At 36.0% G+C, this 15,493-nt stretch overlaps 1 protein-coding gene across 1 annotated transcript; it reads right to left on the bottom strand.

Moving 5' to 3' along the window:
- tm4sf4 (transmembrane 4 L six family member 4) lies at window positions 1-2,527 on the bottom strand. Its single transcript, XM_059568770.1, has 5 exons — window positions 2,244-2,527; window positions 1,832-1,921; window positions 1,318-1,475; window positions 1,047-1,230; window positions 1-459 (listed from the first exon to the last, which is right to left on the bottom strand). Exons 1-5 carry the CDS (start codon window positions 2,415-2,417, stop codon window positions 451-453), a joined length of 615 nt encoding a protein of 204 aa, XP_059424753.1. The 5' UTR covers window positions 2,418-2,527; the 3' UTR covers window positions 1-450.
- Between the last annotated feature and the right edge of the window lie 12,966 nt (window positions 2,528-15,493).

The raw sequence follows: 15,493 nt of genomic DNA, 5'->3' as shown, positions 1-15,493 counted from the left end.
TGCTTTTTAAAGAGTTTATTAAGTGTCAAATATTCTTTTACTAATATAGCAATACATTTCAACCAATTTCCTGAGATAAAATAAAAAAAAAAAAATTGTTATCTTTTATCAAATATTCCATATATTTGCACGGTCCCTTCATCCATCATGAAAAAAAAAGACTAAATACTTGTATGAAAATAACATTCTCTTACAGTTTGAATAAATATCCAGTATTCTTTATAATATGTATCAATACAGTATATATCCTATATCAAATAAATCTATATATAACTATATACTGTATGTCACCCTCATAAGCCATCAGCCATCAGGCAGATACAGCAAACGAAAACAATATCCACCTGAACAGTATAAATACACATCATGAGGTGAAAACTGTTGAGAAGTACAGATATGGATGTGTGATTAGTCCTGAAGAGTTATTGAGCCAAGTCCATTCCGAGTGGTTTAGGAGCTCTGCGGAAAACAAACAAAAACAAACACAAGGTTACGTGATTTCAACATGTCAGACTAATGGTGAATTGGCATGAGAGAAAATAACTTTATATGAAGCAAGGATTACTAAACAGAGGGCTTAAATATACAGGAAAAAAACAAACTGAACGAGGAACAGGTGCAGTAATCAATCAGTAACTATGACAACAAGTGAGGAAATCAACACAGGAAACTGAAACGAGCCTATCACAAACATAGAAGGAAAATTAATGGACCAAAACAAAATAGACATACATATTTATGTTATAAATAGATTTTACTAATCTATGTCTATATAATCTAAAACAGATTTGGCTCAAAGCTATTTTACTCTAGCTTTTACAGCCCCCCCTATAGACAGAAAGATAAATATGCACAAAAAGGAGGAGATGGGGAGGAGGAGGGATACCGAAAGAAATAACAACAGAAGTGGTAAGAGGCTTGGATATTAATTGGAAGATTAGATGGGCGTACTCCTCCCGAAATTATGTTAAAAACTTCACTTAAATTTCCATCAATAAGGCCTGTGGGTGCTTTATGGTATTGTTATTTTCAGAGCGAGTGCGTACCCCGCAGCAGCCGCAGCAGTCTCCACAGATGGTGCCGATGAGCCCGTTGATCACCTGGAAGGCACACAGACCGATCTGAACCAGACCAGTGATCAGCAGGATCGAGAACAGGGTCAGATGCCACGTGACGATATCGCCCGGACCTGTACATTCACTCCACAGCGTTCTGTTGGACAGGTAGTTTCTGAAAGAACCAAATCAGGTGATAGGTGTTACATTACAGCTACTGGATTATCACTTGATTTCATTTAGTTTGATAATAAACACGCACCCGTCGACAAATGGGTAAGTGGCGTTAGTTGCTCCGACAGTCCCGTTGAGTTGGGTAGTGAAGCACTTGGGCCCGTGGTTAATGGCCACACAAGACACGATAACGGAGTAAGCGGCGCCCACAGCTCCGGCCGCGGCGAACAGAATGGAGCTGAACATCTGGATTAAAAAACAAGCCAAATGTTAAAACTGAAACACAACACACTGGCGTGACATACTCTTAGCTTTACTGTGTCTAATATGTCTGTATTTCAGAATACTTCTTCCCATTTCTTTAATTTGTTACAGCACTAATGGTGATTTGAAATGGCATGTGTTGCGAAATTCATTTCAAGGGTAAGAGTGAGAATACAAATGCATATTTCTAATACTTCGCTCAGACAGGCCTTTTTTGGTGGGAATTCTCAAATGGCGGGAATAACGTGATCATTGTTTTGAGGAATGGTGTGAAAATGTCGACTCCTCAGATGGCATTTAGTTTTGTCGGTGTTCGAATCAAAGGAGAGTTTTCTCACCGCAAAACGTTTTCCGCAGCTCTCATTCCCACAGCAGCCGCAGCAGTCGTTGTTCTTCAAACCCAGGAAAACCAGCGCAGGGAAAATCATCTAAACAAAGACCAGCTCGTTACTTAAAGAGCGCTTGCCTGTGAGGTCTTTTCTACAATAAATAAAGCCTTCAAATAAATATAAAATAGTGAAATACAAAATAAAAAATGTACAAAGAATTATTAAAAATTCACAAGATTCATGAAACAGGAACAGAGCAAATTTCTGCGCAAATCTTTCGTAAAACCGTTTTTACGTAAATGGTTTCTTTAACAAATTTATAGAAACTTTTTTTGAAATGCAGAAATTCCATATTGATAGTCTTCAATTTTACTCTTTTATTTATATTTATTTCGTTATTTGCATTTGTGCACCCACTCACCAGCACACCAGATCCCAGGATGCCTCCAAAGTAAAAGACTTCATCCGTGATGTCGGTACTCTCTTGGGCTACTGTACCGCCAGGGAAAAACAGCATAATGTTGCAGATGACACAGATGATGGCCAGAGGGAGGAGGGTTATCCCCAGGCATTTGGCGAAATTTCCAGAACACATGATTCAGTCTTTGCTGAAGTAAAATACAGTCCAGAATAGAGTGCGTGGTGTGTCTAATCTCGGAGTCCTTTGTTCAGGTTAGGCGTCCGTTCCTGTGCTTGAGCAGGTGAGTATCGTGTGTGGATTTATACTCTCCCGCTGCTGCGAGGTCAGTGATGGACACCCCTCTGTAAATGTGTAACTGTGGTGTGTCCTGCACCTACAGAGGTGTGTTCATCTATTCAGACCCCTCATACTATCAGCAATGAGTCACTGCGGCCTCACCTTAACATGCAACACTCGATCATGATCCAACATTTCAAAACATTTCATGAGCACATATGATAATTTGATAAAAATTTGGATGATAAATGGTGTGGATGATGATCTTTTAATAATAATCTTTTGTTGTGCATCAAAGAAGAACAGTATTTTGATCGGCTGACTAACATACACATGTTAAATACTTGATTATAATTGTATCTTTTAACTACAAATATTCTTCATTACTAATGTATTTACAGGTAAATAGACAATGTATAAGTGTCAATAGAAATGGCAGCATATCTCAGTTGCCATAAATGCTTGTCAATACATTCAGCAGTGCACTTTACCTATATTTCCAAGACAATGGAAGTCATTCTTAAATTACTTTTAAAGATGTATTTAAATCCAACTTAAGTGGATCAAAATACTCTAAAGTTCAGCTTATTGTTTTTACAAATTAAATGCAATCAATATAATATAAACTAAACTATTATACTTTTTTTAATGCATTAAAAGTTCGAAAACATTACATTCATCTGTATGTTCTTTGAAAGTATACCATTTCTGTAAAAAGTGTTTTATAAAAGTAGGCTGTAGTGTACTTTTATTTTTCACAAAGAGACGGCAATAAAGAGGTGAGGTGGATATAATAACAGAACAAAGAAGGCCTATAGGAGAAAATAATAACTTCACATAAAGCAAGGAGTACTAAACTGAGGGCTTAAATATACAGGAAAAAACAAACTGAAGGAGAAACAGGTGCAGTAATCAATCAGTAACTATGACAACAAGTGAGGAAATCAACACAGGGAACTGAAATGAGCCTATCACAAACATAGAAGGAAAACTAATGGACCAAAACAAAATAGACACACGTATTTATGTTTCTACTATTAATCTTTCACATATATAGTACTCATCAGACCAAGTTAAAACATATTATAAAACATATATACAGATGTTTTACATGACATTAAATAATCATTGGTTTTCACTTCAAATAACCACTGATGTGTGTGTGTTAAGGTTAAACCAAACTGGCTAGAGTTTTCAGTCATGTTTTCGTATTTGCATATCCAAATGTGTGCCAATCAAATGCTCTCAAAGATAAAAATGTCCCTCCCACTCTTTAAAACCTCTAGAAACAACTTCCTGCGTTCAAAGAAAATAACATCTTTAAGAGTCTTCAAGATGAATCATGTGGACAGGGTTCTGCAATTACATGAAGGAAACTTCATCACACACACATTGGCTAAAATAAAATAGCACTTGATCATGTTTTAAATATATCCCCTGGCGGGGCTGAATAACAGCTCAGCCCTGTGACCCTCCACACCCTGAATATCCTCGCCTCGATCCTGGCTGTTCACTCAGTGAATGGTTGGCTCAGTTCCCAGGGTCGCTCCATGGAATATCTGCATTACTTTTCTAGGAGTTTCCCCTTTCGGTCGTCATTCCTCTCAACACAATCTGTCAAGAATCTTTTAAACTTTGAAAAAACAAACTGTTTTTTTGTTTTAGTTTTGTTTTTCACCATGAACTGTGTAATGGTGGCATTATATTCTAAATATAGTATGGTGTTTGTATACTGTATAGTATAGTATACTGTATATAGCATATCATTTATAGAGTTATTTTGGTATTGTTATATACTATTATAGTATTCAATAATATTTCAAATTTCAAATATATAATAGTTATAGTTTATAGTCTTGTGTTACTATTTACTATTATTTCTATTAAAACTGTAGTTTTATAGTGTTCAGTTTTCATTTTAATTTTAGTAATTTTGTCAAAGTCTTTTACAAATGTTTTGCAATTTTTACATGTCTATCTATATTTAGTCATTTATTTTTAGCAAGGTTATGTGCTTGTATTTATTTCTTCTTTAGCTTGAGTTCAGTTTTATTTTTATTTTAATTTTTCCATTTAGTAGCTTTATTTTTCATCTTTCATTTATTTCAGATTAGTTTTTTTTGTTTTTTGTTTAAGTTTTCTAAAACTGGTCTCACAGGGCTTCCCCGGGATATTTTTGACTGAAAGACTGTGGGCCATTCTGTGCTAGGATGGGGATTGAACATTAACCATTATCCACCCAAACAAAGTTTAATGATAAAGTTAGAAATCATTTAGAACAATTGTTTCTTGAGATGATGATGACCATTACATTATTTATGATTACATTTAGTTCATAAATGTGTAATAACATGTTTTTCACATTGCTGTTTTTTCTATAAATGTAATAAACTTGAGGCAATTAACATATATCAAATATGTTTGACAGCATTTTACCTCATAGTGTAGTCAAAAATGTTGAATGTTACTTTTGACCCCTTTCAACCTTGCTTTGTGAATCTAAAAATAAAGTATCCTGATGACATTATATGACCATGTAATAATGCGTTATTATGGTCTATAAAAGTGTATTTAATTTGAGCATTGTGTATAGTGAGAAGCGTGATTGTGTAACATCACTGCATCACAATCTGAACTCCACACATCTCGTCATCAGACCTGCTCACAGAAGTGTGCTCAGACCATTCCCCATTTGCAGGGTGTGTTGTCTTCAGTGGCCAGTGATAAGACCGACAGGTCCAAAGGACTTCTCTATAACTCAAATCTTATCAGAGGTGGGAGGGAAGTCAGTAGTAAATCAATTAAAAGATTGATGCACATGAATACAATGCATGCATGTTGCCCAGAGCAACAGTTTCCATGACAGGTTAGTTACTTATTGGTGAGTTGTTTGAGACACACACTTGAAAGTATGCACTCACACAAAACTCACATGATTACATCATCAATATGCGCCCATCACCAATGTTTCAGTTTATTTTCAGTTTACCATGATACCCCCCCCCCCAAAAATTACGTTCAAATTCAAATCATTGTTCTGTAAATAAAAGACAGATATAACACACCACATTATGAGACGAGACAAATGTATTTAGGCCTGTTCATTTATTTGCGGTCTTTAAGCTGGACACAGTGAGTGACAAACAGAGAATAAATGTAGACACACTGATATAAAGAGACACAAATATATACACTAAAGTCTTCTCATTGTTATCAGTAATGATGCTAGTAAAACATCAGACCATCCCATTTATGATCACCATAATTATTACACACGGTTGTAAGATTAAAAGATTTATCTAGCATATGTCAAAGTTGAGAGTGAGTCCATTATTACAGACACTTGTTAGTGGTACATTTTGTCACGTTTACCACAAAACATACTCGTGATAAGTCTCTGTAAGTTATTAAGTTAAGAATGTTTATTCATGGGTCTGTTGCTGGATACAGATTTGAATCAGACTGTTTCATCTGTTTCACATCACTAAAAAAGTAAATGGGTAACATCTTGTTTTCCTTTTTTAAAACTAATCAGCTATTTATTTAGCAAATACTAACTATCTGTGATTGTATTACTAGCATTTGTATTTAGCACTGTTATTCAACCTTATAAAATCAGACATTTGACCAGTTTTTCACAACACACCAATCTTTTCTCTGTCCCATTGTTTGGTCAAAGAATGACAGCTATCTCATTATGGGTTTTAAAGATATATGTACAAAAAGAGGATAGGAGGAAACTTCTATATAATCAAATCAAAATCACTACAAACTGAGGAATTTTGACAAAACATGCCGCCTATTATAAGACAGGATGTGCTAAACTACACACAAAGCTACAGAAAGGTATTCCTGAAGTTTTAAAAATCTAACATTATTAATTAAATCCATATGACTGGAAAATTTTATTTTAACAAAATAAATACATAAACAATAAATACATAAAATGAATGAATAAATAAATAAATAAATAAATAAATAAAACGAACTTTTCAAATGGCAGTAATTATTAAACTTATGAAGAAACCATGACAGAACAGTTGTTGAAGTAATAAATTGCAATCATGGTTGAATCAGACCCTAATGATTGTAACATTCACATGAATGTCTGGAGAATTATGTTGCCAAAATTATAGATGTAAACTTACAGTACATCGTACCATCTCAAACCTAACATAAGTGAAATATGGTGTGACCCAAGGCTCTATCTTAGGTCCTCTGTTGTTCTCCTTGTACACTCTCTAAAGTCACTTTTAAAACATGCTGCACCAGATCAATCCTTATTTGCTCCTGAGCTGTACAAACTGTATGTACTGTACTGTATTATTTACAACATATATTTAGCATATATTTTACATATATTTTATAAAATTGTTCATTTACATATATAAACAAATATACATATGCAAATATACATTTCCAGTTTGCCCTTTAGAGGGCAAGATTTATTAATCATTTCTTTACAAGACAGAGGTACACATATGGACAGTGCCAATGAGAAACCTAATGGTACAAAGGTGAAAGTTCATAGATAAATATGAGCACATACTAAAATAATAATAAAGAGTAATTAAGAAATATTCCCTCCACTATGTGAAAAAAAATTCTATAGAAAAACAGAAAAGGTACTACAAATTTTCTGCCAAGACATTTTATATTAATTTTACTTTTCGATGACATTTCCTTTAACGCTAAAGCACAACACAGTGCAATAAATAATTTAAAATATTGGTAAAGCACCTGTCAAAAATCTATATAAAAAATATTTATTTAACACAGTACACTGGACTTTTAGGATAAAGGTAATTTGTTTAGTGACAAGCTCAGTAGCTCTCCATAAGTCTTCATTATTCTCTTATATGCTTTAATCTCACTGTAAGCACACAGTACACAGATACTAACTGCTTTGGTAAGTTGATAGCTAATACTGAGTGTGAATTATGTGACTGTGATTATTAGTCAGAAAATATGTTCAAACGTGTCCTGTCTTTGTCTTTCTGTGGGTGCCGTGTGGTGCCAGGTACTTTGCTTACATTAGATAGTATTGTTTGCTTATCCCCATCTCCACCCATGTGATCTTTCACTTCTCCGTTTGCTGACGCGTGATAGGATGACATTTAAAAGTGACAGTGAGAGAGGGACAGCAGTGGTGGGTTATTACCTGCAGACTTTAGACTCTCGATTTGACACGAAGATGTGATGAGGAGTATCAGAGTAATAATTATATCATAGATTTGTTTATGAATGGAGCAAGAATTCAGTTCAACGACATGATCCACAACATTTCAACATGCACTGTTGTGAGAGGTGCTTTACTTACATTAGCAGAATGATCTGTTTCTCAATCGAACCGCGTCCGGAGGATTGAGTTACAGATGCTAATACAAGACTTTGTTTTTCTTGTTTAATATGAGTCCGTTTGACCTTTCGGCTGAGCTGCCCTCTGTCCAGAGAGCCAGGAGCATGTCAGCACTCTCACAGGAAGTGACACGGTGTATTTGTCTATAATGGACAGGAAGGAATTCCCCGCTTCTTTTGCCTACATAAGCTTAAGCCTTGGGCACTTTTTTGGCACTCAAAAAGGTTTTCCTTAATTTGTCATTGATTTTATTTACTTTTTTATATGTCCATCTGAAAAAAAGTAGTACACTTACATCTACATACATCTATTACAGAAAATAATTTACCGTAAGAGAATATACTTTTCATTTAGACATTACATTTACATCCAAAGTAACTCACATTCAGATTTTATCGGTTGAGTGCAAACTGAGTCTAATGTTTTCAGACTTTATTGCATGTTTATTTCCTATCTTGTAAATATGGTTTAAGTCCTGCTGAATGTAATAACAAGCATTTTCAAAATATAGTTTAATTTCATTTCTATAGTAACTTCTGTTTCAATGTATTGGTAACGCTACAGTTAAAAGGATTTCAAAGCAATTTACATTAGTTGTATTATGTTAGTCACCACATTAAAATGCATGACAAAAGATTCTTGCTACTAACAAACCATTGACTCTGTCTTTTGTTATATGAATCCTCATTTGCTGCTAATTAATAGCTGGTAAGGTAGTTGTTAGGTTTAGTTATTGGGTAGGATAAGGCAGAATATTGTCAAGCAGAATATGTGCTTTATAAGGACTAATAAACAGCAAATGCTATTAAAAGGCATGCAAATAAGCATCTAGCTAATTGTGAGAAGTGGTCCCTATACTAAAGTGTTAAAAAATAAGCAAAAGAGAGATGGACTTTTAATCTCAAAACATCTCAAAACATTTGATTTTTGGATAAATAAAGACATATATACAATGGGAGCATTGATGTGAATATGTAGTGAGAGAAGCAGGTTCTAAAGCTTAGCCAGATATTGTAGTTGCTTATTAACTCTTTGAATGAATGCTTTGTTGAATTCATCCTGGCACTGATCTAACCATCAGTCAATATGTTTGTGAAATGTTTTGCCTGTGAGTGTTTTTTCATTGACCGCATGTGGTGTTGGATGAAATAGAGGAGAGAGAAGGAAAGACTTTATTAGGTCATATCCTGGTCACAGTGTGATTTGTAATGTATTGTCTACACCGTTTGTGTACGATCGCCCCCTCTCTCCATCTCTCGTCCTGTAACTGGAACAGAACAAAGGTGCTATTTTCTGTCTGGACGGTTGTCATGGTAACGGCAGGCCCAGGCGAGAGGGCCGTATCATACCGTAATCCACCCATGTGAACGCAAGCTTTGCTGAAACCACATGGCCTTGTGCAGGTAAGCACATTACACCATCAGACACCACGAATTTCAAGCACTGAATGCTTTTGAATGAATGAATAAATATCTGCATTACTGGTAAATGAAGGGTAATGTATGGAAAACAACTTCTGCCAGTAAAAATAAATGTCAGAATTCCAAGATAAAAAGTCATACTTTTATTAGATAAAAAACTTGCGAGTTAATATCACGCATTTCTGACTTTATAATTTGCAATTGTGAGTTTATATCACACATTTCTGACTTTATAACTCGCAATTGCGAGTATATATCGCGCATTTCTGACTTTATATATCGCAATTGCGAGTTAAATCATGCATTTCACTTTATATCTCGCAATTGCGAGTTTACATCGCGCATTTCTGACTATATATATCGCAATTTCGAGTTTACATCGTGCATTTCTGACTTTATATATCGCAATTGCGAGTTTACATCGCGCATTTCTGACTTTATATATCGCAATTGCGAGTTTACATCGCCCATTTCTGACTTTATATATCGCAATTGCGAGTTTACATCGCGCATTTCTGACTTTATATATCGCAATTGCGAGTTTACATCACGCATCTCACTTTATATCTCGCAATTGCGAGTTTACATCGCGCATTTCTGACTATATATATCGCAATTTCGAGTTTACATCGCGCATTTCTGACTTTATATATCGCAATTACGAGTTTACATCGTGCATTTCAGACTTTATATCTCGCAATTGCGAGTTTACATCGCGCATTTCTGACTTTATATATCGCAATTGTGAGTTAACATTGCGCATTTCTGACTTTATATCTCGCAATTGTGAGTTAACATTGCGCATTTCTGACTTTATATCTCGCAATTGCGAGTTTACATCGCCCATTTCTGACTTTATATATTGCAATTGCGAGTTTACATCGCGCATTTCTGACTTTATATCTCGCAATTGCGAGTTTATATCTCATAGTTCTGAGAAAAAAAAATCAGAATTGTGAGATAAAAAGTCTCAATTACTTTTAATTAGATTTTTTATTCAGTAGCAAAAATGGGCTTCCGTAGTTATGACAATGAACACGGGGGAAGGAAATGTATTTTAGCATCAAAAACAGAGAAGCAAGAGAAGATGCTTACAGGAAAGATGCAAAGAAGAAATCTCATTAACAGAAACTAAATTGACCACAAACCTTCAGCACAAAGCATTGTTGATTTGAAAGCGTGAACAGCTTAGAGTGGGAAAATGTCAAATTTAAAGCCCTTGAGAAGAGAAACACTGTTTTTATCTCAGTTCGGCCCAGATTTACTGTGTTTGTAAACCTTCAGAAAAGCCTGAAGATCGTTAACCTCTCACCCAAACAAAATTCAGTCTTATCTGGATCATTGCTATGCATGTTGCTTAAAACAGCTAAAAATTAACCGTTAAAATTCTTATCAGGCACACTTCAGAGTATATGACTGTATATTATCTGCTTTATTTAAAGATAGCACGCTCACGTCAGATGTTACTTAATAAGCTAGTTCCCACATGTGTTTATGAACAGTCCCAGCAGCTACTTCCAATTAAAAATATTAACACAGATCACTAAGATGTCACTAAGGATAAACTGTGCCTGCTCATGGCATAGTATATATTAATAAATGTAATATGATTATTATAGCATTTGATACAAGGAGGTGGTTATATTTTACAGTTTACAGAACTATAAATCTGCTCACATCAAGACTGGTTATATTGGACTGTGGGTTATATGTGAAAAAGAAGGAATTTAATTCAGTATTTAAATTAAATGAACCCTCCAGCACCCTGGAAAGGGTATAGAGCTGCTCCAGTGTTCCACGACCGGGACAAAAACCACACTGTTCCTCCTGAATCCGAGGTTCCACTATCGGCCAAATTCTCCTCTCCAGTACCCTGGCATAGACTTTCACGGGGAGGCTGAGAAGTGTGACCCCCAATAGTTGGAACACACTCTCCGGTCCCCCTTCTTGAAAAGAGGGACCACCACCCCGGTCTGCCAGTCCAGAGGTACTGTCCCCAACCGCCAGTGTACTGTTTGAGTAAATGAGATAACCTTGGGAGTTTGCCCAACCAGTCCACATGTGTTTTGTGGATTTGGAGAAGGCATTCGACCGTGTTCCTTGCGACATCCTGTGGAGGGTTCTCTGGGAGTATGGGGTCGGCGGCCCCATGCTTAGGGCTGTTCGGTCCCTGTACGACTGGAGCAAGAGCTTGGTTCGCATTGCCGGCAGTAAGTCAGACCTGTTCCCGGTGCATGTTGGACTCCGGCAGGGCTGCCCTTTGTCACCGGTTCTGTTCATAATTTTTATGGACAGAATTTCTAGGCGCAGCTAAGGGCCGGAGAGTGTCCGGTTTGGGGACCATACGATTCCGTCGCTGCTTTTTGCGGATGATGTTGTCGTGTTGGCCTCCTCAGACCAGGACCTTCAGCGTGCACTGGGACGGTTTGCAGCCGAGTGTGAAGCGGCTGGGATGAGAATCAGCACCTCCAAGTCCGAGGCCATGGTTCTCAGTCGGAAAAGGGTGGATTGCCCACTTCAGGTTGGTGGAGAGTTCCTGCCTCAAGTGGAGGAGTTCAGGTATCTTGGGGTCTTGTTCACGAGTGAGGGAAGGATGGAACGTGAGATTGACAGACGGATCGGTGCAGCTTCTGCAGTAATGCGGTCGATGTACCCGTCTGTCGTGGTGAAAAAGGAGCTGAGCTGTAAGGCAAAGCTCTCGATTTACCGATCAATCTACGTTCCTACTCTCACCTATGGTCATGAGCTGTGGGACATGACCGAAAGGACAAGATCCCGGATACAGGCAGCCGAAATGAGCTTTCTCCTTCGGGAGGCTAGGTGCTCCCTTAGAGATAGGGTGAGAAGCTCGGTCACTCGAGAGGAGCTCAAAGTAGAGCCGTTGCTCCTCCACATCGAGAGGAGCCAGCTGAGGTGGCTCGGGCATCTATTTCAGATGCCTCCTGGACGCCTTCCCAGGGAGGTGTTCCAGGCACGTCTCACCGGGAGGAGGCCCCGGGGAAGACCTAGGACACGCTGGAGGGACTATGTCTCCCGGCTGGCCTGGGAACACCTCGGGGTTCCCCCAGAAGAGCTGGAAGAAGTGGCTAGGGAGAGGAAAGTCTGGGCGTCTCTGCTTAGACTGTTGCCCCCGCGACCCGGCCCCGGATAAGCGGAAGATGATGGATGGATGTACGGATGGATTTAAATTAAATACTTAAATACTTAAATTTTATAGAATAGAAATTAGATAGTCAGAAATTAAATTAGCGAACAAATAGTTATTGTGTGTATTTGTTTGATTTAAGCAGAATTAAAATAAATGTATATAACTACTGTACGAGCAGTGTTTTCAGAAAAATAAGTTCAATTTTATGGGTCATGGTGCAATACTGCATTTATAATTTATTCACTTTAACAATCAAATGATATTATCCAGCTTTAATGATATTATTTTTAAGTTAAATGACACCAGTGATATGGCCTGTTTAATGATGATTTTGGGCATTATAACAATCATGTAAAATGACTTGGGGGCATATATTTTGGAAATTAATAAGGATAGTTACTTCAAATTCGGGATTTAATTGTTTGGTCCGACTTAATATAAGGTATCTTTAATTAATATGCACTTACATTATACAATCAAGCATTTGATTAAATGTAGTTATTGTGTATGTGCTTGTTGTAATGCAAAACTTGACAGCTGATGCAGCAACTGAATGTGTCAACTGTGGACATCTATTAAAAACAGTGCTGCACTGACTGTGACTGTGAACGTACTGTATGGTGGGAACAGCAGACTATAGGAGAGTCAGACACCAGCAGTGACAAGTCTGTCACAATCTGCAAGCCAAGTGCATCTCATATGTGTCTTTAAGTTAAACTCAACTCTGCAATTTAGACTATGTACCTGCTGTGAACCAAACTGCTGATTATATTACGGGCTGTTTTTGGATTTTAATTAAAACTATTATTATTAAATCTCTTTTTTTACTAGTGAAAGAAAAACTTGATAAAGGCATTTTATACTCTGTTTCCTTGTTAACTATAAGATATCAATAAATTATTACATACAAAATAGTAGTTATCAAGTTTGGATTGGTGTGGAATTGGTAAGACAAAATGACCAGAACATCGATTTGCCAAATAATTATGCACACTGTATGTATGATTGTCTTTTTCCTAGAACTGCTGTTTAATATTCTCTATGTGCTTTTAGATGCATGCTCATATGAATGACTGAAGATTCGATATGTTATTTTTATTTGGTTTATTTGGCTTTTTTTCTGTTTTTATTTTGTTAATGTGAACAAAAGAACAAAGATGTGGAATATCTCACAGGTGAGATGAATACAGTGATTCAAAGAGATGAATGAATGTTTTCTTCTTTCCTCTCATATCATTGTGCATTAAAGTCTGAAGTTGAACACTCACACTTGTCCAGTGGCGGCTGGGTGTGACACTGTAACACATAACTGAATCACAAAGGCCCTCCACATGTGTCACGATGCCGGAATTTGCTCAGCCATTCTCCAGAAAGGAAGTTGGGTGGAGGAGTAGTGTGTCTCTTTAGGAAACGCACGACTGATTTGACCAACTACAAGATTAAACTCATTACATTAATCAGGAAATCATGTCCATAACCATCCTCTGTTTACATTCCCCATTAGTTTGCTCTCATAAAAGGAAATCTTTGAGAAAAAAAGAGAACCGTGAGAAAGAAACATTCAAATCAGTTTTATATAATGGAAAGTTATGATTGGATGAGCCGTGTTTTAAAAGAACCAATTCTTCAGCAACAGCCAGAAGTCACTGTAATGAACAATATCACTTTATGGAAGAATATATGAATGCCTGTTTATTATAGTAGTTGATGTTGATGTTTTACCATGTTAAAGCACTGCTTCACAACATAACATGTCGTTTTATTACATGGGGTCATGTGTCTCTGTTTTAAAAACCTTGTTGAAAAAAAGTATTCTTGTAGTGTAAAGAATCTTAAAATCTTAAAATCTTAAGAAATGCATTCAGATATTAATGAAATTAAAGGCCACTTAAGTGTACTTAAAGAGAATATCCTTTCCTGATTGTTTCTTATGCTGCAACTATATAAATATGCTTTACCTAATTACATAGTAATATCTAATAATATCTATCTATCTATCTATCTATCTATCTATCTATCTATCTATCTATCTATCTATCTTATTTTAGTTTATTAGCACTTTTTGGTACTAATTCAGCAGTACAGTTGAACCATATTTCAAGGACAAGTACTGTATTAGTAATTATGATAATACATTTAAAGGTATAATTAATTTAAGTTCATCTAATTGCATTTAATATGAATGTAAACAATAAAACATTTTCATTTAGTCGCAGGTTAACATACAATTTAATGTCTGAAAACATATATATAGGCAATATAAGATTTTAAGTCGTTTTTTATAATAATAATAATAATAAAAAAAATAATAAAGATTTTTCTTTTCTTGTTTTTTTTCTTCATAAAACAAGAATTATCTTAAGTCATCTCTTATCTTGATTCAAGAGTTTTTATATGTTTATACTAGAAAACAAGAAAAGTATCTTTACAGTGTTTTAAGTTAACATTCAAGTATAACATATTCTTTTAAAGTGTAATAAGATACTCTTAAAATATTAAAAGTAATTTAAAGTGTACTTTTTCACAAGTCAACATATAATAAGGGAAGTTATTGAACTTTTATTAACACATATTATGTACAGAAATGTAAATGGTTTAGATCAATGGCACACTGAAATCTGAGTTATTGAATACATTGACATTTAACCACTATCAGATGATCATGAAGTTCATCAAGGCTGTTCCACAAAACTCTTTTTTTGTCATATCACAGATGTTTCCCAAGACACAAGCGTATGTTTTGTTCTCGGAGCCCCTCGGCACACAGCTCAGCAAACACAGCAGTGGGCGTCTGTGTCCTCTGTGGAAAACTGTTGAGTTACATAATATACTGCCATACTTCCCCATAACAGGCCGTTTTAATCATAAAGCCTGATTTACACCAACGGCTAATCCTGGACCACACAAACACTGCAGACATAACATTCTGTTGCTTCAGATTCATCTGCCTCAACACAGATTTTTACACCATAAACAAAAGTGTGCAAGGATGTCTTTTTTGACATCACTACTGAAACTAAAGGAGAAACATTGTTTTCTCTGGGAG

This window comes from Carassius carassius, chromosome 16 (genome assembly GCF_963082965.1).
Source record: "Carassius carassius chromosome 16, fCarCar2.1, whole genome shotgun sequence".
Lineage (NCBI taxonomy): Eukaryota > Metazoa > Chordata > Actinopteri > Cypriniformes > Cyprinidae > Carassius > Carassius carassius.
The sequence above is the reverse complement of the archived record's forward strand: the minus strand, read 5'-3'. Positions and strand labels throughout refer to the sequence as shown.